The 23477-nt window shown below is 49.5% G+C and overlaps 3 protein-coding genes across 15 annotated transcripts in view; 2 read left to right on the top strand and 1 right to left on the bottom strand.

Moving 5' to 3' along the window:
• Window positions 1–6505, bottom strand: part of MFSD13A (major facilitator superfamily domain containing 13A) — a 21792-nt gene extending 15287 nt beyond the window's left edge. For 3 of the 8 annotated variants that reach the window (XM_033425874.2, XM_033425870.2, XM_049696833.1), the window contains exon 1: window positions 5338–5672. Coding sequence is in view for 2 of the 8 variants with exons in the window: in XM_049696834.1 (XP_049552791.1) it covers window positions 5338–5342 (5 nt within the window). In the remaining 6 variants the exon portion in view is untranslated. Of the gene's footprint in view, window positions 1–5337; window positions 5673–6098; window positions 6298–6365 lie in introns of those variants that run through there. The other 5 variants (XM_049696834.1, XM_033425869.2, XM_033425873.2 and 2 more) reach the window with 3 other exon arrangements.
• Window positions 6087–12209, top strand: C14H10orf95 (chromosome 14 C10orf95 homolog). The gene is made up of 2 exons (XM_033425885.2): window positions 6087–6776; window positions 11198–12209. Exon 1 carries the CDS (start codon window positions 6087–6089, stop codon window positions 6744–6746), a length of 660 nt encoding a protein of 219 aa, XP_033281776.1. The 3' UTR covers window positions 6747–6776; window positions 11198–12209.
• On the top strand, window positions 6637–23477 carry CUEDC2 (CUE domain containing 2). 6 transcript variants are annotated; one of them, XM_033425878.2, is made up of 9 exons: window positions 6637–6776; window positions 21489–21572; window positions 21932–22075; window positions 22170–22231; window positions 22319–22440; window positions 22526–22708; window positions 22850–22911; window positions 23009–23069; window positions 23154–23477. In XM_033425878.2, the coding sequence occupies exons 2-9, from the start codon at window positions 21499–21501 to the stop codon at window positions 23298–23300; spliced, it is 855 nt and encodes a 284-aa protein (XP_033281769.1). In that variant the 5' UTR covers window positions 6637–6776; window positions 21489–21498; the 3' UTR covers window positions 23301–23477. The 6 variants fall into 6 exon arrangements, with proteins under 6 accessions (XP_033281769.1, XP_033281775.1, XP_033281770.1 ...); XM_033425879.2 differs by lacking the exon at window positions 6637–6776 and adding an exon at window positions 13356–13448; XM_033425881.2 differs by lacking the exon at window positions 6637–6776 and adding an exon at window positions 16165–16458 and having other exon boundaries at window positions 22373–22440.

Here is a 23477-nt window from a genome sequence, read left to right as displayed (position 1 = left end):
GGGTAAAAGGGACTTCAAAAACAAGATTGCCTGTTGGTGGGAATATAAATTGGTGCAGCCACTATGGAAAGCAGTATGGAGTTTTCTCAAAAAAACTAAAAATAGGGCTTCCCTGGTGGTGCAGTGGTTGAGAGTCCGCCTGCCGATGCATGGGACACGGGTTCGTGCCCCGGTCCGGGAAGATCCCACATGCAGCAGAGCTGCTGGGCCCGTGAGCCATGGCCGCTGAGCCTGCGCGTCCGGAGCCTGTTGCTCCGCAACGGAGAGGCCACAACAGTGAGAGGCCCGCGTACCGCAAAAAAAAAACTAAAAATAGAACTACCGGATGTCCCTGGTGGAGCAGTGCTTAAGAATCCGCTTGCCAATGCAGGCGACACCGGTTCGATCCCTGATCCGGGAAAATCCCACATGCCGCGGAGCAACTAAGCCCATGCGCCACAACTACTAAGCCTGTGCTCTAGAGCCCGCGAGCCAGAACTACTGAGCCCACGCGCCACAACTACTGAAGCCTGCGCACGCTAGAGCCCGCATGCAACAACCACTGAACCTGCATGCTGCAACCACTGAAGCCCGTGTGTCTAGCGCCCGTGCTCTGCAAAAGAGAAGCCACCACAGTGAGAAGCCCGCACACTGCATGAAGACCCAACACAGCCAAAAATAAATAAATAAATTAATTAATTAATTAAAAATAGAACTAGCATATGACCCAGCAATTCCACTCCTGGGTATTTATCTGAAAAAAAAATGAAAACACTGTTTGAAAAGATACATGCACCCCATTGTTCATAGCAGCATTATTTACAATTGCCAAGATATGGAAGCAACCTGTGTCCATCAAAAGATGAATGGATAAAGAACAAGTGAGCCTAGGGATTTCCCTGGCAGTCCAGTGGCTAAGACTCCGTGCTCCCAATAGGAGTAGGGGGCACAGGTTCGATCCCTGGTCAGGGAACTAGATCCTGCACACTGCAACTAAAAGATCCCACATGCCTCAACTAAAAGATCCCACACACCACAATGAAGATCCCGCGTGGCACAACTAAGACCCAGCATAGCCAAATAAATAAATATTTAAAAAAAGAACATGTGAGCATATATATGTGTGTGTGTGTGTGTGTGTGTGTGTATGCACACATACACAATGGAATACTACTCAGCCATAAAAAAGAATAAAATTTTGCCATTTGCAGCAACATGGATGGACTTGGAAGGTATTATGCTAAGTGAAATAAGTCCGACAGAGAAAGACAAATACTGTATGATTTCATTTCTATGTGGAATCTAAAAAATAAAACAAACTAGTGCATATGAGAAAAAAGAAACAGGACTTCCTTGGTGGTGCAGTGGTTAAGAATCCGCCTGCCAATGCAGGGGACACGGGTTTGAGCCCTGGCCCAGGAATATCCCAAATGCTGTGGAGCAACTAAGCCCATGCACCACAACTACTGAGCCTGTGCTCTAGAGCACACGAGTCACAACTACTGAGCCCGTGTGCCACAACTACTGAAACCTGCGCACCTAGAGCCCGTGCTCTGCAATGAGAAGCCACTGCAATGAGAAGCCCATGCACCGCAACGAAGAGTAGCCCCCGCTCTCTGCAACTAGAGAAAGCCCGCGCTCAGCAACGGAGACCCAACACAGCCAAAAATAAATAAATAAATAAATATTTTTAAAAAGTAGTTTAAAAAAAAAAAACAGCCTCAGATATAGAGAACAAATTAGTGGTTACCAGTTGGGAGAGGGAACGAGGGAGAGGCAAGATAGGGGTAGGGTATTAAGAGGTACAAACTACTATGTATAAAATAAATAAGCTAAAAGGATATATAGTGTAACAGGGAATATAGTCAATATTTCATAATAACTATAAATGGAATAGAACCTTTAAAAATTGTGAATCACCATGTTGTACACCTGAAATTTATATACCATTGTACATGAACTATACCTCAATTGCCCTCAAAAGGCATAGGTGGAACGCAACAGATTGGCAGCCATGATGACACAGTGTAATATGGGCCAGGGTAGCAGCTGTTCTGGTAACTTCACCTACTACCTTTCCTTCATGACTACCCCACCTCCCATCTCCAGCCTGAATATAAAACTACTGCTGGATAGCTTCCCAAACGTCCCACATGAACCCAGCACTCCCTCAACTTCCGATCACCCCAATTGTTTCTTATTTCCAGGATTGTCTTGACTACCCACCCAGCTGAGCAAGCTAAAAACATGTGCATCCACCTTTACCCTCCCCTCTCCATCCAGGCAGTTTTATGGAATCAAGTCCAGATGAATCTACACCCATGTCTCTTTTCCATTCCCTGATCTTGTTTTGGTTGTCAGTTTTCCTAAACTAGGGTGTGAACCTCCTCCAAGACTGGCTTCCAGACTCTCTCCATCCTCTACTTTGCCCACAAAAGAGCCTCTGATCGTGGGGGTCACTGATCAGAAACTACTCAGGTTGCTGAATTTTGAAATTTTTCATAATAAAATTCTGGGGGAAAAACAGTCAGGGTGTATTGTTGATGCAAGCAACAGAAGACTTCACTCCATAGTATAATAACCTAAACATTTAATCTTCTAAAGACTAACATGATGGTGCTTTGAAATAATTTTTAAATGCCCATTTCATTATGTCTTTTGTAGTTAAATTTATATGAAGTAATGCAAGAGGGAAGAGATATGGGGACATATGTATAACTGATTCACTTTGTTATAAAGCAGAAACTAACACACCATTGTAAAGCAATTATACTCCAATAAAGATGTTAAAAAATAATTTATAAAGTAAACACAACCGGCTATCTGTATAAAAAGAGTCCACTCAAACTAGACTAAGTAGGAAAGGAATTTATGGGGAAAGGGAAATTGGATAAAGGTGATCAAAAGATACAAACTTCCAGTTATAAGATAAATAAATACAAGGGATGTAATGTATAACATGATGAGCAAAGTTAACACTGCCGTATGGTATAGCTGAAAGTTGTTAAGAGAATACACCCTAAGAGTTCTCATCACAAGGAAAAACTTTTTTTTCTTTTTTTTTATCTATATGAGATGATGGATGTTAACCAGACCTATTGTGGTAATCATTTCCTAGTATATGTAAGTCAAATCATCATGCTGTGCACCTTAAACTTATACAGTGCTGTATGTCAACTATATTTCAATAAAACCGGAGGGGGAAAAAACGGGATTTATTGGCTTATGTAACTTCAAAGTCCAGGATTCAAACGATGTCATCAGGACCCAGTTTCTCTCTCTGACCCTTGGCTCCACTTCTTCTGCAGCTCTATGCTCAGAGAGATCTTCACCTCTGGACCCAGAACTGCATTCTTTCAGATCTCTGTCCAGGGGAGAGAGCACTTCACTCCATGCAATTAGAGAACAAAGCCCTGGGCTTGGCTCCCATTGGCCCCAACTGAGTCACATGGCTACCCTAAACCAATCACTATGGCCAGAAGGATGACAGCGATGATTGGTTTAGCCCTAAATCACCCAGGTAATTTAAGGATGAGCTAGAGCCAACTCCCCCAGAACCACTTTCCTGAGAGTAAATAAAGTGTGGGACCCAAAAAATCTGGGGGCTGTTACTGGAATCAGGGTGAATGAATGCTGAGAAACTCACAGCTTGGTCCTTATTTTTCTCATTTTTCCTGAAGACTGCCTCCCCAGTCTCCCTCAGCAAGCACGTCAGAACCAATATTAAAACGCAGGCTTCTCACTGTCCCAGGCTCCAACTTGAGCTTGGTCTCACACTCTCCTCATCTCCCACCCAGGTATGAGCAGATCCCCATGGGGGAGAAACTGGCCAGTCATACAGGGTCCATCGTTGAGCTCCAGGCTGGGGTGAGGTCAGTCTATAATAGGTAGTTTTGGACATTCCTCAAGTGCTGGGATTTGGAGGGGGGGCAAAGTTATAAATAGGAGTTGGGAGGTATATTAATTTCCTACTAACGCTCTAACAAATAACCACAAACTTAGTGGCTTAATACAAATCTATTACCGTTTTGGAGGTTGGAATTCTGTCTCATAAACTAAAGTCAAGGTGTTGGCAGAACTGCATTCCTTTCTGGAGGGTCTAGGGAAGAATCCACTTCCTTGCCTTTTCCAGCTTTGAGGCTGCCTGCATTCCTCGGCTCATGACCCCTTTCATCTTCAGAACCAGCAAGAGCTGGTTGACTCTTATTATCACATACGCTGACTCTTCAGTCTCTCTCTTCCACATTTGACTCCTGTGATTACACTGGGCCCACCCAGATAATCCAGGATAATCTATTTTAAGGACTGCTAATTAACAACCTTAATACCATCTGCAACCTTAATTCCCCCTTGCCATGTAATATAACATACTAACAAGTCTCCAGGGATCAAGCCATGGACATCTTGGGGGTGGGAGGCCTCCCCCAACAAAGGTCACTATGTCCTGGGACCAGTTCTTAAGTGGACAGAGGGAGAGGCTCCCTTCTTGGAGCTGTTGGGTAGGGCGCGTTAGATACATACCATAACCTAGTCCTAGCTGCTGTTCTCACTAGGCCACTGGCCTGAATTAGACTTGAGAGAGTGGCTCAGTCAGGAATAAAGAAATGTGACATCACCAGGCTGAGTGTGGGGGACCTCCTCAGAGGGTAGCTGGGGTTCGAGGGATGCTGAGAATCTAGGAGAACCTATGGGGGGGTTAGTCATGATGCTGCTTAAGTCAACAGAAGAAGGGGAAGGAAAGTATGATGGCCTGGCAGCCTAGAAACTGGAAGAGGGTATCCATTTTAATCATCCAGCAACTACTACCCACTGGGGAAGAGAGGTGGAAGGGCATGAACTGCAGCCAGAGGGGACTGGAGCTCAGACAGTGCTCAACCCATCTGAACGAAGCAACCTTCCTGGCTTCACCCAAGTAGCTTCTGGGCTTTGGAATCATTTGCACTGGGTTCAAATCCCACTGTGCCAGTTATAGACTATGTGAACCTGGGAAAGTGGCCTAACTTCTCCGAATCTCTTGTTCCTCATCTATTAAATGAGAATGATACCACCATGTTCTTCATGTGGCTAATATGAATTAGAAGTTCTTTTTAAAAAAATTTATAAGCTCTTAAGGAACATTCTAGAAGGGAGGACTGTCAGTCTAAAAGAAGCCCTAGCATGGATTGGTGATTAGGCTATTGTTGAGAGCACAAGTCTTGAGACAGACACGGGGTTGAATTCTGCCCTTACCATAACTAGCTGTGTGAGTCTGGACAAGACACTTAACCTATGTAAGCCCCAGTCATAGAATACATTTATTGTGTACCAAATCTGAGGCAAGCAGCTTCCTGCTATGTAAAGTCAGAAAAATATTAGTACCTCATTCCTAAGGTTGATGTAAACTTGAAGTTAGATGCTCATAAGCAACTTGATTCAGTGCCTGGTGTGCAGGAGCTTCACTCAAATGTTAGGATAACTCCACCTGGGTGGAAAAAGGGGATGAGGAGAACAGGGAGCTAACTTGACTGGAAAGGCCACTGGATGTCCTGTGATGTTGCGGGCATCCCTGAGCACAGACCTCAGCGTCTAATTCGCAGCCGGTATGACCAGCAGGGTCACCCAGTGTAGACACAAGCTGGCTGGCTCCTGGCCAGCTCAAGGTGTTTCCCTTTGCCTGGAAACCGGAAGGTGTGGCTGAGGCAGGGCATGGAGGAGAGCAGCTCAACTAAAAAGTGGTGGAGAGGAGCCCCGCTCTTGGATCTCTCTGGTTCCCCCAAATGCTGGGGACCAGCTCCCCCAGGCTAAAGGAGACAAGTGAGTAGGGAGCCACCTGGGAAGAGCATTTCAGGACTGGGGGCTTGAAAAAGGCTTGGGTCCTTCTTGCCTGCTGGGAGCCTGGGGTTTGGGTCCAGCCCTAGGACAAGAGGTGAGGTGGGAGCTGAACTCCTTAGGAAGAGTTCCCCGAACTCCAGCACACGTGCAGGGCCCCCTGCTGTGAACCAGAGCCCCGGGTAACCAGGCCCCCAGATCGGTGGGGGAGATGAGAATAAAGTGCACCCCCACCCCCACCCCAGGTCTGGACCAGGACGAGGCCCCAGTAGCAATGCCGGCCGCCTGAGCTTCACACCATGTATACATACTGCTGCCTGGCGCCTGGGCAGGACGTCTGGCCTCTGCTGCAGCACCTCACCTACACCTACCTGCCCGCCCCTCCGCTGCTGCCCCCCATTCAGGCCCACAACTTCTGCAGCCGGCCCCCGAGCCTGAGCGCGGGCGAGTGGGCGGCTCCACGGGAATACCACTGCTTCCACGCCACAGGCGCGACGCTAGTGATCACGCCGCCCTTGTGGGCCTTCCCGCAGGCCTACGCTGCGGCCCTGCAACCGCCGTTCCCAGCGCCCGGCTACCCAGGGCCGTCGCTTCAGAAGCCCGCAGATGCGGGGCTGGCGGCGGTCGAGAGCGGGACGCAGTGGCCGGAAGGCAGCAGCCTGCACGCTGAGCTGCACTGGGGCCGCGTGGAACGTACGCTCCCGCCGGGCCTCCATCTGCCGGACTTCGTGCGCCGGGAGTTGCGACGAGCGTACGGCACGTACCCACGCACCGACGTGCGCGTCACCTATCGCGGCGGCGAGTTCCTGCTGCAGGGTGCACCGCGCGTGCGCGAGCCCGAGTACCGTACGGAGAGGCGAGTGATGCGCCGGCCAGCCAGCAGCTGCAGCGGCTACAGCATCCCCGCGGGGGAAGCGGCGGAGCGCGGCCGCCGGAAGAAGAGGAAAGACTTGAGCTGAGGGCGCCGCGAGGCCCGGCGGCCGGCGAGGGTGAGCACGCGCGCGGCTCTCCTCCTGCCGCCACAGCTGTGCGCTGGGGCTGGGTGCACCTGTCACCTCTTTTTTTTTTTAACCACCGCCCACTTCCTGCACTTCCTTGATTTCTCTCAGGTTATTGCTGGATGGCGGGGCAAGGGCGAGAATGGATCAAGGACATCTCTGGGTGGGTGTCCTATTACTCCTTCCTTCTACTTGGACTTGGGAAGCCTGAGTGTGTGTGGTGGAAGGAGGGCCTGAACCCTTTGTTTCCTCTCTCCTTCCTCCCCATCTTCTTCCTCTTTGAAGCCTGCCCTGCAATAAGCCCCCACTTTCGCTTTTTCCTCTCCTCCCTCCAGCAAAGCTCTCCAAACTCCCCAAGCTGAGGGCCCACCTATCCCCAGCTTGTAAGAAAAGTAAATAAATGAGTGAAGTCAAGTGTAGGCTTCAAGATCATTTTTATGCCTGGGGATAGGGGTTTTTCTTCATCTGTGTAAGGTGAGCCTTACTTTCCATCTTGGGGTACAAGGTGTTGGAGGTGAGGATTAGAGTGGACCTCTGGAAAAAGTATGCTTCCTCACTGGCTGGGCCTCACTCTCCCTTAACCAGCTCCCTTCCAGTGCGGGAGGACACTCTTCTAGGTCCTGAGGCCCACCACCCCCAGAGAGATTCGGAGGGCATAAGCTATTTTGTTGAGGCGTGGATGACAGGCATGGCTGAGGAAGGCTGAGGAGGGGATCCATAATCAGATCCATAATGGCTCTGACATTTTCTAGACTCTGAGCCTCAGTTTCTTCATCTGTAAAAGAAGAAGAAAACCAACCCAGCCTACGTGGAAAATTTACCAACGTTTAAATTTAAGATGAATGTCACTTCTTGTCTCCTGATTCTTGCTAACAGTGTTTAATAGGGTGAATTTGCAATATTATAGGAGTTTGCTGGAGGGTTAGGCCACACATCCAATTTTAACTAAGGGTCTGGCCAGACCACCAGATCTGATGCCCAAGCTGTATAAATTTGGCTCCTATTGGAATTGCTTTCACTGAACTTCCATTTGTGGTTGGCCAACAGCTACCTGGATATACAGGTATGTTATTGAAGCTGTAGATCACTTGATTGAACACTGCTGTATTTATGAGCTTCATGGAGAAGTTCTATTAAACCTCAGCATTTGGTAAAGATGTTTCTACTGATAAGTTGTTTGCTTTTATCTTTGAATCACCAAGGATCTCATAATTGATCATATTTTTCTATTTGCCCTGGTTTCTAGGGAGCCAAATTTGCTTAGCATCTTTTGTGTAAAACCTTGATCCTGAACTGTTACCCCTAGTTTCATCTTATTTTCCTTTCCTTTTTTATTTTTTAATTATAAAGACACAGGGAGGTGTTGTAGTGTGATGGGTTTGCTGTGTGACCTTAGATGAATTGCTTAATGTCCCTGAACCAATTTCCTCATTGCAAATGGGAATGATAGTATTAGGACCTATCTCATAAGATTATTGAGAAGGTACTGTGAAATCCTGCACAAAAAATGTTTACCACAGTGCCTGTCATGTACTAAGTGCTCAAAGGGTAGTGTTTGTTCTTAAAAAGTAGTCTGCAATACAGAAATTTATAAAATAGGAAGTTAAAATCTGTTCTAATATCTCTCACCCCCAAATGATCACTGAGGTCCAATCTAGTATTTTTTACTATTTTTTTCTGTTCACCTAGTATTAATTACATAAAATGAATTGCACAGTTTTGCTTGTTGCATTATACATTAAGTATATCTTGGACATCATTTTATGCCAATGCGCATGGAGTTACCTCATTCTTTAACAGTCATCCAATATTCTATAGCATTTGGATTCTTTCCAGCTTTTAGCTATTAAAAGTCCATCCAACAAATTTCTTGAGTGCCTTTTATTTGCCAGGAACAGTGGTAGGCCCTGAGGATACCATAGTGAATGAGACAGCCATGGCAGTTTCTGTCCTTATGGAAGACATTTAAGCTGAGATCTAAAGAATATGAAGAAGTTAGCCATGCAAAGAGAAGGGTGAGGGGAAGCCAGGCAGGAAGTATGGTGGGTGCAAACGTCCCAAGGAATGAAAGTTATCTTTATTCACTCAACAGGCATTTGAGAGCCCACAGTTTGCTGGGCAGTGTTCTAGGCACTGGTACTACGGGAGAAAAACCAAACAACTCCCTGCCCTCGTGGAGCCTACTTTAGAGGTGTAATGTAGAGAAACAGAGACTGACAACAAGCTAATGGGAATATACGATGTAATGTCATACAGTGATAAGTAATGGGGTGCTGTTTTCAACAGGATAATTAGGGAAGGCTTCTCTGAAGAGGTGACTCTTGAGTGGAGACCTAATAAAGACCTTTGCGAGCCATTTGAATAGCTGGGGGAGAAAAGCAAGTACAAACACCCTTTGGCTGGGGTGTCCTTGTCCTGTGAGCGAGCGGGAAAGTGATAATTAATGAGGTTACAGATGAGGCTGGATCCTGTGGTACCTTGAAGCCATGTAGAGAAATTTGGATTTTATTCTTAGGGGATGGAGGGTTATGAGCAGGGGGAAATGTGATGAGATTTTTTTTTTTTTAAGTTATTCTGGGTACTGTGTGGAAAAGAGACTATAGAGGGGCCATTTTGAAAATCGGGAGAGCAGTTAGGAGGCTTTTGAAGTAATACAGGCAAAAAATAAGCTGATGGCTTGGTCTTATTTGGAAGCTGTGAGGGTAATGAGAATAAATGTCCTTGAATATGCATCTTTATTCACATACACGAGTGTTAAATTGTGGAATCTGAAGTCTTAGAATTAGAAATTGAATCATTGAACGATGCCACCCTAGCAGCACAAGCACAGCCAGTGCCTAGATCTTTGGTTCTAAATTACATTCTCCAGTAAAAGGAACCAGTCCCCTCGGGAAAATGGCTGATTCCAAGGCTGTGGCAGGGAAGGTACAAGATGAGACTGGAACAACTTGTGCCAGAAAATAAAGGACTGATCAAAAATGTCAAAAGAACAAAGGAGCCAACTTGAAGGGACTTCCACTGACCAAATCAAGGACAGTTTAAGCATAGAAACAAATAATCACAGTAACAGATTATAACCTGCTGAATAAAATAAGGATCCCTAAGTCCATACTAATGCTAACTAAAAAATACATATGAAAGGAAAGCTCTTCCTTATAGTAGAAGTAATGATGAAATTAGAAAATCACCATTCCCAATCATCAGAGTAAAGATTGATTCAGGTGAGAATCATTTCTGAATACTAAAACTGATGGGTGAAAGTTTGATGTGAAACTGGATATTTATATAGTTTCAAATATGTTCCAATAAGATATTTATTAATTACAAATTTTAAAATAGTAACCTGAAAAAAAATAGTAACGTGATAATATAATAGAGAAAACTGGTGGATAACACTTTAACCCCATTGCAGTAGTCCCTCTTAAAGTCTTTCTTACCATCTTTAATGGGTTTCTTTAAAAAAATTTTTTTCAATTTATTTATTTATTTTTGGCTGCATTGGGTCTTCGGTGCTGCGCACGGGCTTTCTCTGGTTGCGGCACGCAGGCTTCTCATTGCAGTGGCCTCTCTTGTTGCAGAGCACGGGCTCTAGGCGCGCAGGCTTCAGTAGTTGTGGTGCACGGGCTCTAGAGCGCAGGCTCAGTGGTTGTGATGCACAGGCTTAGTTGCTCCGCGACATGCGGGATCTTCCCGGACCAGGGATTGAACCCATGTCCCCTGCATTGGCAGGTGGATTCTTAACCACTGTGCCACCAGGGAAGTCCCTAAAATTTTTTCTTTAACAGAGACAAATTGACATCATGTGCTGTCTGATATGTTAAACTGAAAAATACAACATCAGTTCAGCAGTAAGGCATAATCATGAGGAAACCTCAGATAAACCTAAATTGAGAGAAAATTGTTCAAAAATGTCAATGTCATACAAGACAAAGGTTTCAGGTCAAAGGAGACAAAAAGAGGCACGAAAACTAAATGCAACACATGATCCTGTTTTGGATCCTGGACCAGAATGAAAATTGTTGTGAAGGACAGTGTCGGGACAAGTAACAAGATTTGAATGAGGACTATAGATTAGAGAAAGCAGCATGGCAAAACGTTAACAGTTGGTCAATCTGGTAGAAGGCTAAGCCAGAGTTCTTTGTACGATTCTGGCTACTTTTCTTTAAGTTTGAAATAATTTCTAACTAAAAATAAAAATAGCAATAATAAGTAAATTGAATCTCTGGATCAAAAAGGATACACACTTAAAATGTACTCTGTCACAGGTTTTATGTTTTAATCTTAGAGAATTGTCTGCATGCTGGTAAGCCTCCTCTAATCCTTTTTTTGAAACAAGGCAGGCTTCAAGTAAATCATGAGTCTCATACCAAGTTAGGTGTGTTCTGAATCCCCTTCCTTTTCTATCGTCTCAGGCCCAGACCCTTGAAGTCTCTCAACTTCCCCCATCTCGGGACTTCCCTGGTGGCTCAGTGGTTAAGAATCCGCCTGCCAATGTAGGGGACGTGGGTTTGAGCCCTAGTCCGGGAAGATCCCACATGCCGCGCAGCAACTAAGCCCATGCGCCACAACTACTGAGCCTGCAAGCCACAACTACTGAAGCCCGCGTGCTCTAGGGCCCACGTGCCGCAGCTACTGAGCCCGCATGCCTAGAGCCCGTGCTCCGCAACAAGAGAAGTCACTGCAATGAGAAGCCCACGCACCGCAACGTGAAGAGTAGACCCCGCTCACCGCAACTAGAGAAAGATCGCACGCAGCAACGAAGACCCAACACAGCCAAAATTAATTAATTAATTTTAAAAAAAGAACTAAGTACACATCCCCCAAAATTCCATTCACAGGAATTTAAAAACAAAAAAAACACTTCCCCATCTCTGAGAATCCGCATTGCTCACATTCTTCCCCCAAGTCTTCCACATATGCCCTGGAAATGCCCAGAGACTGCAAACAGTATACCCCTATCCCCCAGCCCCAGTGAGGGAGGAGGCCCCCAATTACAGGCTTTTTGAAGGAAGTGCTGCCACTCAGCTCAGTCCAACATGCCAGTCCTTCCAAACCCCAGTGCTTGCTCCAGCCCTAAGGATGTAAAGAAGCCCTGCAGGGAGCCTAGATGCTTCTTTCTTTGTTCTTTTCTTTGAACTTAACCCTTAGAACTCATAAAACATCTGGGCTGCCAGGGACTTTACTGTTCACCTGGCCCAACCTCCTCAGGTGACCTTATGCTGGGAAACCGAGGCCAGAGAGAAGGAGTGACTCACCCAATGTCACACAGTAGGTGGGAATCCAGAGCGTCTAGATCCCAGCAGGGCTTGGGCTACCAAACTCATCTTGGTGGCCTTCTCCTCCTGGCCTTGCCCCAGCTTTACCCAACCCTGGCATCTGGTCTAGAGCCCTTTGCTCAATAAACCCTGACTGACCAATTTTAAACCCTGTCCTACCTCCCAGCTGGGTAGCTCACACCCTACTGAAGGGAGGATAATAAGAATCATAACAGGGAGTTCCCTGGTGGCCCAGTGGTTAGGATTTGGTGCTTTCACAGTGGAGGCCCAGGTTCGATCCCTGGCCAGGGAACCATCCCGCATGCCATGTGACATGGCATAGCCAAAATACACACACACACACACAAAAGAAAAAAGAATCATAGCAATCTCACACACTTAACTCAGAACTTACTATGTGCAGGCACTGTGCTAGAGCCCTGTACAAAAACTATCATTTAATCTTCACAAAAACCTTGATGTGGATATAATTATTATTCCCATTTATAGATTAGGAAACTGAGGCCGATAGAAGTTAACAACTTACCCAAGGGTACACACAGAGAATACACCTGGGTCTGACTGTAGCCTTAACATCTAGGCCAAACTGCCTCTTCATACATGAGACACACTCAGCAAAATACAAGGAACGTTTATTGAACAGCCACTCTGTGTAGGACACAGGACTAGACACTCTGGGGCTCGTGAATCAAGCCCCACTGGAAGCGGAGTGCGGAGGATTTGTAGGAGATCGTATGCATCATTGAGGGGTTGAAGAAGATTCTTGTAAGAGGCATCTGAGAGAGGCTTTGAAGGATGTATAGGATTCCAACAGATAGCGATGGAATGGAGGTGTCCCAGGGAGAACTGAGGAGGGATCAGCATGAATAAAAGCATGCAGCGGGAGCAGGAAGTAGCAGGGTTTCATTGGAGGACAGGTTATAACCAGGGAGCAATGGAAGATCAGGCTTGAAAGCTAAGTGGAGGCCATACTTTGAAAGACTTTAATGGCAAGGTGAGGAGTTTTGGGGAGCCATTGAAGTCTTTGACAAGAAGAGTAACTCGAAGTTATTAAAAGTTCTGGCAGGTGGCAGCACCTGGCTGGGACGCTGTGAGTCTGAGATAGCAGGTCCCCCATGACCTCAGTATTGACAGTACAGCACAGCCAGGCACCAGAACTGAGTCCCCAGGGCATTTGCTAGAGCTCACAGCCTATGGAATTCAGTTCTCAGAGCCAGATGGCCAAAGTTCTCTTAGCCTTGATGCTGCTCTCCTGTGCTCCCTTCTGTGAATTTTCCCCCATTCCCAGGATGTGTCAGAAGAGGAACCTGGGATCTCAAGATTCCTCCTATCCCATCGAGGGTCTGAGCTCAGAGCTGAAAATAGGGGCCCATTGCTAGGGAAAGAGGTAAGGGTTCTCTAAATTCTAACAGGATACTGATGTAGGATATGAGGGGAGGGGACTCAGGGCTGTGGTAGGGATTCCGTGGGTACTGCAGAGTCAGACCCGTCATCTCCTGCCCAGATACGCTCCTGGTGGGGCCAGATGTGGAACTGGATGGGCAGGGGGTTAGGGGAACAGCCAGAACATGTACACTGAGAAGGGCATTTCTCTAGAGAATGAGTGGCTTCCTGAGCCAAAGAGGACCCACAAAATATGGATCCCCAAGGTAGAGGGAGGTCCAGGAGTCCCAGCTCCCTGAAAATCTCCCCACCTGAAGTGAAGATCTGAAGTACCTGGGATAGATAAGGGAGCAGAAGAGAAAGACTTCCCTGAAACACACGTTGACTTTCTACAGAGTTAAACTGAGGGCTGGGGTGCTATTCCCATTCACAGGGCGGACCTGCAGCCTATCCCTGGAGATGGGAGAGGCAAGCTGGCAGGCTCAGAGTCACCCTACCCCCACCCTGCTTGAGTTGAGAGAAAGGGGTCTGCACTTACCCATGAAGCCTCTTCTCTCCCTCCTGGAGCTGGATCTACAGTGATGCTCCCAGAGACTGCTCCTTAAATAGGGCCCGCCCCAGCCAACTCCCGCCCCCGCCCCATCCTGGCTCTTCTGAGAAAGGAGGAAGGTGTGGGAGGGCCAGGCACCCTGCCCAGAGAGCCCTTGCTGACCTCAAGCAAGAGTGGGGACCCCCCCTCTTCCCCCCCACCCCATCTTTCAAAGCGTTCCCTTCCTCACCTCAGTCTCTGAGTCCCTCCCACCCCTTGAGACCAGCCAGCTGGGTTCTTTCTCTGCTCTTAATGTCTGGGAAATCTGCTCTTTATGCCTAATTCAAGCCCAATTTCCTCATTCTGAGGTTGGATGATGGGGAATTGATGTGCTAGGGGAAGCTTCAGCGCAGGCTTCTAGCTTCTCCCATCAGCTCAGGAGACCCAGCATCTGTTGCAGAATTCGTTTGACGGAATGGGGAGAGAGGAGGTATCGCTATACCTCCTTTCACCTCATGTAGCTTCAAGCACCATCCAAAGCGTAAGTGGAGTTTGTTCCCATCCTGTGGAGGGAGATTGAGACCTGAGGGGACAGCAAATTAGGAGCTTAAGGTCCAGCCTGCTATGGAATGTCGAGAAGGACAAGTGATCCCTGGATCCCCTGCCTTACAGTTTGTGTGTGTCCTTGTGCCTGTGGTGGTCCCTCTCCTCAGCCCACTCTCTGTCCTCTGACTCCAAAACCTAACCCTTGCTGCACAGAGTTGAGACTCTCCAGGGTCTGAACTGGGAATTGAGGGGCTCCCTCTAAATGGTCTTTCCCATCATCCTTCCCTGAAAGCTCAGGAAGTTCTTTCCCACGATAATATGTAGCTACATCCAACTGCTATTCAAGAAACAGGCCGTGGGGGAGGGGGAATGGTACGCCTCAGGGATGGCCACAAGGGTCCTGAGCCAGGACTAGGGACAGCTCTTCTGAGGAAACCTGAAAATTCCTGTAATGGGGGTGGTAGGGAGAGAAGAGTCATCATCAGTATTGTGCAACGGAGGGGGAGGGAGGATAGGTGACTGGGGGAGGGGAGCGATGGCCAAGTCTTTAGAGGGCTGGCAGCTATCCATCACCCCTTTCCCAGGGGCCTGCTTGGCCAGAGTTGAGAGTGGCTGTCACCTCACACCTCATTAACCCCAGCAGCACCAGGCTGGCAGCAGCAGTGCTTTTATGGGAGACACGTTGCTAAAGGTGCTCCCTCCTTCTTCCCTCCCCTTTCCTGCCCCCTCTCCCCAGCAGCCAACATCTTGCTCTCTTTGAGGCCAGACGATCCTGGTGGGGAGGTGGGAGGCTGCTGTGAGGGACAGGACTGGAAGAGGGAGCAGTGATCCCCTTTTTCTCCATATTTTGGCACTGCCTCGGTCCTTAGGGAAGAGAGGATGGGACTTTCTACCTTGGACTGTGAGCTCCTGTGGATAGGGACAATCTCTGGGTCCCCAGCACCCTACAAGGGGACTAGCCCTGAAAAGAGGCTCATCCCTGCTGATCAGGGATGGGAGAGTTCATCCTTGAATGGAACTCCTTCCCTCATGACCCATTAAAGGGTTCTTGGGAAGGGAAGGCTATGGGCTTCCCCACAGGGTAGTACCGGGAAGCTCCGTAGCAGGAAGAGAAAGAGGAAGCTGAGGCCTTACAAGGTACTGGAGTTCAGCCGTCCTGTCATAAATGAGAAGCCCTGCCAATTCGGGCATGAAGTTACCGGGGGTGGGCATGGCCTGCAGGCCGTCCTGGATCTGCGCTCAGGTGGATCCTCGCTCAGAGCACCTGCTGCCCCGCCTTCCCCATCCAAACCAGGCTCCAGGTCCCAAGACGCAGGCCCTGTAACCCACACTAATCTTGGGGAAACATCGCTGTTAAGAGAATACAAAGGAGAGTTAGATATGGCGGGTAAGTCAGCACCTCAGAGTTGTTGGGTGACAGGGCTTGAATATGGACTGGACACGAAGGGGGAGAGACGGGATTTGGGGAAGAACACTGGATCTAGGAGTAGGGCCACCAGAACCAACCAGGGAGAGACAAGGGCGGGGTGGGGGTGGTGAAGCTACAGGATTTGAGGGCGGAGATTTGGGGGCGAGGAAATAAGACGGATGGGAAGACACCGAGTGGGGTCAAAATGTTCTCCCGTCTGTGCAGACGGCAAGGCACTAGGAGGGGATACAGTCAGTCACTGAGACTCCACCCACTGGCTGGACCTCCACGCCTAACTCCTCCCTACTGTCAACAAAAATGGCCGCCGCGGGATCTCGCCCAAAGCTCTGAGACAAATGAGAATGGTAGCAGGAGCACCGCCCACTTGTGGGCATGCCCTTCTTAAAAATGGCTACCATGGCGCTTCTGGAAAGTAACCGCTCTGGGCCCCGCCTTTGATCTCGTTGGTGGGGCTGGGGGATGAGAGCTGCACCGCGCGGGACAAATCGCCGGCGGCGCCCGACGGAGCAGGTGATTTCCCCTCCAGGCCCCGGCCCAGGGCTAAGAGAGTCGCGGAGAGCGTTGACCCAGGGTACCCGTCCTGTGTGTCTCCCCACGGTACCCCCGGGGCCCGCCGGAACCCCATCTCTGATTCTCGCCGTGGCCTGTATCAAGGCACATCCTAGCCTGCTCAGGCCTCCCTCGTCATGTGTCCCTCAGGGCCGCAACCGCATCCCTGTGCCCTCGGGCCCACTATTCTGGATGCTTATGGGTACCCCGCTAGCTCGTTTAGGGAGCTCCTGCTTCAGGGGTCGGCCATCATCATGGTCCCACTTCCTGTATTCCCGCCTCCCCCCATTTGTGCTCCTGCCTGACTTTGGATGCCGGAATCCCTTGTGTACCCATCGGTGTCCTTGGCTCCTCTAAGACCTGACTTGGGGGTCAGGGTACAATGATGTGCTCTGGAACCTGCGTTATGGGACTAGGTCCCCAGGAGCTGGGCTTCATAAGGGCTGGGAGAAGCAGTGAAGACCTCGTTTCTAGACCCTCTTGAGTGCCCCAGACTTCTTCCACTCTGCTTCCCAGAATTCCTCCTCCCACATGGCCTTCTGCTCTCCCTCCACCTTGGGCATCTCCCCACCCCAAGGGAACAACATGGTACTCCTTCCCCCAGTCTCACTTAAACTTGTCCAGGGGGGTTTTATGGAACATCTGGAAAGTCCAGGCCTGTGCTTGGTCCCGGGGATGCTCTCAGACCAGCCGAGGGCAGTGAGGATGGGGCAGTCAGGGTTGGCTCCAGGGAGGAAGTGAGGCCTGCAGAGTGAGAGGCGAAGGGAAAGACATTTTGAATGGGGAGAATGGTGTGAGCAAAGATTCCGAGGTAGGCAGAGGGCCAGCCAAGCAGGAGAGGATCAGGTTACAGGCTGGGGACTGACCATTTGCATCATGAAAGGTGGTATAGTGTAGTGGTTAACAATGAGCCAGACTGCCTGGGTGTAAATCTGCCATTAACTTAACTGTGTGACCCTGGGCAAGTTACTTAACGTCTCAGTGCCTCCATTTCCTTTTGGGTAAATGGGATAATATCAATATGATATATTAGTATCTATATGTTAAGGTAATTGTGAGGATTAGGTAAGTTAATACATGTAAAGTGCATAGAACAATCCCTGATAGATTGTAAGCAGTCAGTAGATGCTAAATATTTTTACCTTCATCAGAGGTGTTTAAACAGGACTCATGACAGGATGACAATCACATTTCATGGGTGCAGCTAACCAGTGGACTCTTATTTGGAGCCCCCAGGAAGTAACGGGGTTCTGTGGGCTATATCCAGAATTTGAAAAGTCTCAGGGAAATCATGTTCTTGCCCTGGAGAAGGCTGGCTGTTCAGGCTGCAGCTTCCCCAGCTTAGGGACTATGGAGGAGAAATATTAGGAGACGCCTCTGGGTAGGAAAGAGATGCTGAGGAAGCCTAGGGGGATGGAGAAGGGTGAAAAAGAAGTGGCAAGCTTTGAAGGCTGGGTGAAGTTTGGGCAGCCCAAGAACAGGAGGAAGGGGGATGTTCCATTAGGAGACAAGTTAGAGCAAAAGCTCAGGGCAGGAAGACTTTTTTATTTGGGCACAGTGGGGGGGGGGTGTTTCCTAATAATAACTCCCTGGCTCTTGGACCTTGGTTAGAAACCTAGGGGCATCAGACACATCCCTGAGAGCTTCTTCCCTAGAAGTTTTCATGCAGCATCCGTGGACTTTTGTCCCAGCAGAGGTTGGCAGGCAACTGCTAGCAGCCAGGATTGGTATAACCCAGGGTGGATGTAGGTCTCCCTAGGGGGCTGACTTCTTGGGGGAGCTGCATGATGGGATCTGGTATGCCCTGTCTGAGCAGTTCTCTTCCTCCCCAGGGCCTACGCTAGGGTCTGGAGCAAGAGGCTAGCCTCCCCTGGTAGGATAGGGCTTCTCAGTTCTCCTGTCCTGAGCAACCCCTGTGCTGTCACGGCAACTCTGTGTTACCAGTCAGGGGACAAGGGAACTGCGATAATAGATGGTAGCCCTATCTCAACCCAATTGGAGGTCTTGACATCTCCCCATCCCCTGGAGTAGCCCCTAGAATATACACTCACTCAACTAGGTGTCCTGGATTTATCTCCTGACTACCACAGTCAAGCCAGGTGACTTTGGGCAAGTCATTAAACCCACTCAGCTTCAATCTCTTCATTTCTAAAGTGGGGAGTAACTGTTTATTGAGTGTCTACTTCACAGAAGACACTGAGTGTACATTGATGAATAAGCCAGGAGTGTAGTCTCTGCCCTCATGAAACATGTGGAAGAAACATTAAACATTGCCCCAATAATGTTTTGATTATAGCTGTAAAAGGTGCTGCTAAGTAAGGAAAAGTGTAGTCTGCAATGAGGATGTAAGATAGAGGAGACCAAACCAGTTCTAAAGGGTCAGGGGAGCATCCCTTGAAGGAAATTGTAAGCTGAAACCTGAAAGGTGAGAGGAGTTAGCAAGTGAAGGGGTGGAGGTGGCACGTTGCCCAGGCAGAGGAAACAGTTTGTGCAAAGACCCTTGCTGTGAAAAAGCTGGAGTGCTGGCAAGCTGAAAGCAAGCCGGGGTGGAGGGGAGTGATCCCGGGGGTGGGTGGTGCGTGGTGAGGCTGGAGAGATGTAGGCAGGAGTAAGGCCCTGAATTGAGGGCCATAAAAAGAAGCTGGACTTATCTGAAGGGAAGCAGGAAATCACTGATAGATTTTAAGCAGAAAAAGTGTGATTTTTTGGTAAATATTGTACAGCCATGATCTTTGTAGAGAATAGGTTGTTGGGGGAAACATGGTAGTGGGGAGAACATTTAGGAAACTCTTGCAGTTAAGGCAAGAGTTGGAGCCAAGTGGGAGTAGAGATGGAGACAAGTAGATATGTTGAGGGATAATGGTCAGGGCATGGTGACTGATTGGATGTGAGAAGGCAAAAGGTAGGATGGTGTCAATGATAATTCCCAGACTTGTGGCAGGAACAGCCGGGTACATGGACATGCGTATACTGAGGACAGCCTTGGAGGAATAAAAGACTTGGAAGAATGGCAGTTTGGGACATGTTAAGTCATCCCCACAGAGGTGTCAGGGAGGTAGACGTACAAGTGTGTAGCTCAGAGGAGGAGACTGGACTATAGGATTGGACATTTGGGAATTGGTGACATGGAGTTGGTACAAGAAGATGTGGGCCCAGATGAGATTTTCCAGAGAGAGAGGGTGCAGACTGAGGAGAAAGGAGAAGCAGCTTTGAGCCTGAACTTTGCTGCCACATTTAGAGGGAAGCAGAGGAGAGGGGGACAGAGAAGGAGCCTGGGAAGAAATGGCCAGAGAGGTAGAAGAGAAACAGGAGGATGTGATGCCTCCTAGACCAACATTGGTGCTACTTGAAAGGGCAAATATTAGGTGAAACTACAAGAAATTGCCTTTTTCTTTTCTTTTTCAGATCAAAAACAGGTAATATTGGCAAGTTCATATGGTTCAACCTAATGAGACCAAAACCTGAAAAAGTAACTCATGCCCTTAGCCTGAGAAAATTTAGTAGAGCAGAAGCCAGACTGAAGTTGGGGAGAAGTGGATAGAATGGAGAATAATAAGGGAATAGATTCAACAGGACCTGGTGATTGATTGATTGCAGCAGGGGTTGAGAGAGGGTGAAATCATGGGTAACCCCCAAGTTTCAGGTTCAGTAGCTGAGTGAGTCATGTTAGCTGGTGAAACAGGAGGAGGTGCCTGTTTGGAGGGGGAGTACACACATCGGGAGGATATGGTGAGTTGGGGCTAGGTGCAGTTTGAGGTGCCCCTGAGTCTCCTGAGTGGTGTAATGAGCTGACATTTGGACTCGTGGGTCTGGAGCAGTTCTTTACCAAGTAAATGTTCCTGACTACCAAATACAGACTTTAGGGAGTCAAAAGCATGTAAGTAGGAATGAAATAAGTCAATAAGTATTTATCGAGCACCTACTAAGTGCAGGCATTCTTCTAGGTGCTAGGGCTATACCAATGGATAAGACAAAGTATCCCCCCCTCAAACTCCCTCTTCTTGAAGCGTACATTCTGTGGGGGAGGACAACAGGCAAATAAACATAAAGATAACATGGAGCTGTAGTATATGCTATATAGAAAATAAAGCAGAGTAAGGGATTGGGGAGTATGGGGAATGCCTAATTTTGGTCGGTTAGTCAGGAAAGGTCTCTCTATGGAGGCAACATTTGAGCAGAGCCCTGGCAGAGGTGAGGGGATGAGCCATGTGGATATCTGGAGGAGACAGGTAGAAAGAAACTGGGCAAGTCTGAGGAATAGCAAGGAGGCTGCTGGGGCAGGAGTGGAGTTAGCAAGGAGGGAGTGGTGAGGTTGGAGAGGTAAGCAAAGGCCAGATCTTGTACGGCTCCGTAGGCCTTGGGACGGAGGATGGAAAGTCCTCCATAGATAGGCCCAAGCTGCTGGAAGGGCAAGGACCTGGCAGGAAGAGAGAATTCATGAAAGGCTTCCCCTTCTATCTGGGCCCCAGAGCCAGAAAAGCCCCTTTGTGCAGAGGGTGGGTGGCCCACTCTGGGTGGGGGAATGGCTGTGCTCAGTCCTGAGGCCTGCTCCTTGGGGGGCTGGACAATGGGTCCCTTGTGGTTGGACTTGGGGGCCAAGTGGCCCTCTCAGTGATGGGATTCCTCAGCCAGGAGGCATGTGACCTCAAGACCTCGGCTTCTTTCCAGAGGGTCTAGGCCTACTGTTGGGGAATGGGGTGGGGAGATGGGGAGAGGTCGGGGGAGGGGGGAGGGAAACGTCCACTCTGGAAACTTTCTCCTGAGACAGTGTCCTGCCCTGTCTCAGGCTGGAGGAGGTGGAGAGATAGGCAGGCAGGGGGCTGTGGCTCTGCTTGAGGGAGTGGGGGAGGGCTGAAGAACTGGAAGCTATGGGCAACATCAACAAATGGTTTCTACAGCAGGGCAGGAGGGAGGAGCTGGCCGCCCCTGGACCTGGTGGGCAGCGGCAGGCAGAAGAGGGCCTGACAAGCCTCTGTCTTGTGTCCCTTCAGAAGAGAGAGCATGGAGCTGGAGAGGATTGTCAGTACAGCCCTCCTTGCCTTTGTTCAGACGCACCTCCCAGAGGCTGACCTCAGGTAGAAGCTGCTCTCCTAGAAGGGTCATGCTGGGGCCAGAGTTGGAGCTGCTGGGCAGTACTCTGGGCCTTGGCCAATGGAAAGACTGGGGTGGGAAGTACTCAGCCCTATTCCTCAGGTGGAGGAGGGCTGGTTATGATTTGCTGGTATGGCCTCACCTCTCATCCTGTTCCTGTCACCCTTGTTGAACAGATGGGAAACCAAAGCTCTGAGGGGGTCGGGGGGGGTGGGGGGTGGGATACTCTTCTGGGCTTAAGGCTTGAGGTCTGGCTCCTGGACCCCATGAAGCCCAGGGCTGGAGTCCCAGGCTAGGTGGCAATGCTGGAGGTAACAGGGCTTGTCCTGTCCCCTTGCTGCAGCGGCTTGGATGAGGTCATCTTCTCCTATGTGCTCGGGGTCCTTGAGGACCTGGGCCCCTCAGGCCCATCGGAGGAGAATTTCGATATGGAGGCCTTCACTGAGATGATGGAGGCCTATGTGCCTGGCTTCGCCTACATCCCAAGGTGGGGCCTGGCTGGGACCAAGAGGAGGAGGAGGGCTGGCTGATTGTGGAGGGTGGGCAGAGTTGTCCTTTTACCGCCCTCCTTGCCTTTTCAGAGGTACAATAGGGGAAATGATGCGGAAGCTCTCAGGGCAGTTGAGTGGTGCCAGGAACAAAGGTGAGTCTGTGAATCGGGCACTTGGGTGACTTAAACCCCCATCCTCCAAAGCCCTGGCAAACCTGTTGCTCTTTCTGCCTCTTTAAGAGAACCTGAAACCACAGAGCTCTGAGGTCCAAGGTCAGGTATCTGTCTCCCCAGAGCCTCTGCAGCGGCTCAAAGAAGAGACGATGTCTTCTCTGACTGCTGCTGGGGACACCCAAGATGAGGTACTGGTAGAGGAGGGTACCGACGAGGGAGCTAGGGCCCTGGAAAGGAGGAAGTATTGCCTCTTGTCAACATTTATGCCCACAGGCATCCGGCGCTGAGGAGGAACTGCTGCCAGGGGTGGACGTACTTCTGGAGGTGTTCCCTACCTGTTCGGTGGAGCAGGCCCAGTGGGTGTTGGCCAAAGCTCGAGGGGACTTGGAAGAAGCTGTGCAGATGCTGGTAGAGGGGAAGGAGGAGGGGCCTCCAGCCTGGGATGGCCCCAACCAGGTATCCTCTGCTAGACAGCCCCCCAACCCCATGTAACCTCAGCTATGTTCCACCTTAGTGTTAAGCCCCTGCCCCTAGCCTATCCCCATTTGCTTTTCCTGCTGGTACCCTAGGCCCTAGACAGGCTTCCCCTCTCTGCAGGACCTGCCCAGGCGCCTCAGAGGCCCCCAAAAGGATGAGCTGAAGTCTTTCATCCTGCAGAAGTGAGTCTGGGCTGGGCTGGGCCGGGCCGGGCCGGGCCCTGCCCTTAGAGGGTTTTCCTAGGGTGGCAGGAGCTTCACTCAGCCAAGTTTTTGGCAGGTACATGATGGTGGATAGCGCAGAGGATCAGAAGATTCACCGGCCTATGGCTCCTAAGGAGGTGAGCCGGTTGCAGCTCCTAGGGTCATGGAGTGGGTGCAACTGTCTCCTGGCTTCTGCTACTCACTACCTGATTGCCTGACAGGCTCCCAAGAAGCTGATCCGATACATCGACAACCAGGTAGTGAGCACCAAAGGGGAGCGATTCAAAGATGTGCGGAACCCTGAGGCTGAGGAGATGAAGGCCACATACATCAACCTCAAGCCAGCCAGAAAGTACCGCTTCCACTGAGGCACTCGCCAGACTGCCGGAGCCGTCTAGGCTCAGATCCCAGAGGGATGCAGGAGCCCTACACCTCCACACAGGGCGCGCCGTAACTCCTGTCCCCCGTCTTTCCCTACTTCCTCGCTCCACAGTGTTAACCTCCTCTTGGAGCTGCCATGGGCACAGTAAAGGTAGCCCCAGGAA

The sequence above is a fragment of the Orcinus orca genome, chromosome 14 (genome assembly GCF_937001465.1).
Source record: "Orcinus orca chromosome 14, mOrcOrc1.1, whole genome shotgun sequence".
Taxonomy (NCBI): domain Eukaryota; kingdom Metazoa; phylum Chordata; class Mammalia; order Artiodactyla; family Delphinidae; genus Orcinus; species Orcinus orca.
The sequence above is the reverse complement of the archived record's forward strand: the minus strand, read 5'-3'. Positions and strand labels throughout refer to the sequence as shown.

Excerpts from the sequence above, each read along its gene's own strand:
- C14H10orf95 (XM_033425885.2), top strand. The coding sequence starts at position 6,087 with ATGTATACATACTGCTGCCTGGCGCCTGGGCAGGACGTCTGGCCTCTG.
- CUEDC2 (XM_033425878.2), top strand. The coding sequence starts at position 21,499 with ATGGAGCTGGAGAGGATTGTCAGTACAGCCCTCCTTGCCTTTGTTCAG. Across the intron at positions 22,912-23,008 it reads AAGTCTTTCATCCTGCAGAA|GTACATGATGGTGGATAGCG; the intron begins GTGAGTCTGGGC and ends AGTTTTTGGCAG. Across the intron at positions 23,070-23,153 it reads GGCCTATGGCTCCTAAGGAG|GCTCCCAAGAAGCTGATCCG; the intron begins GTGAGCCGGTTG and ends ATTGCCTGACAG.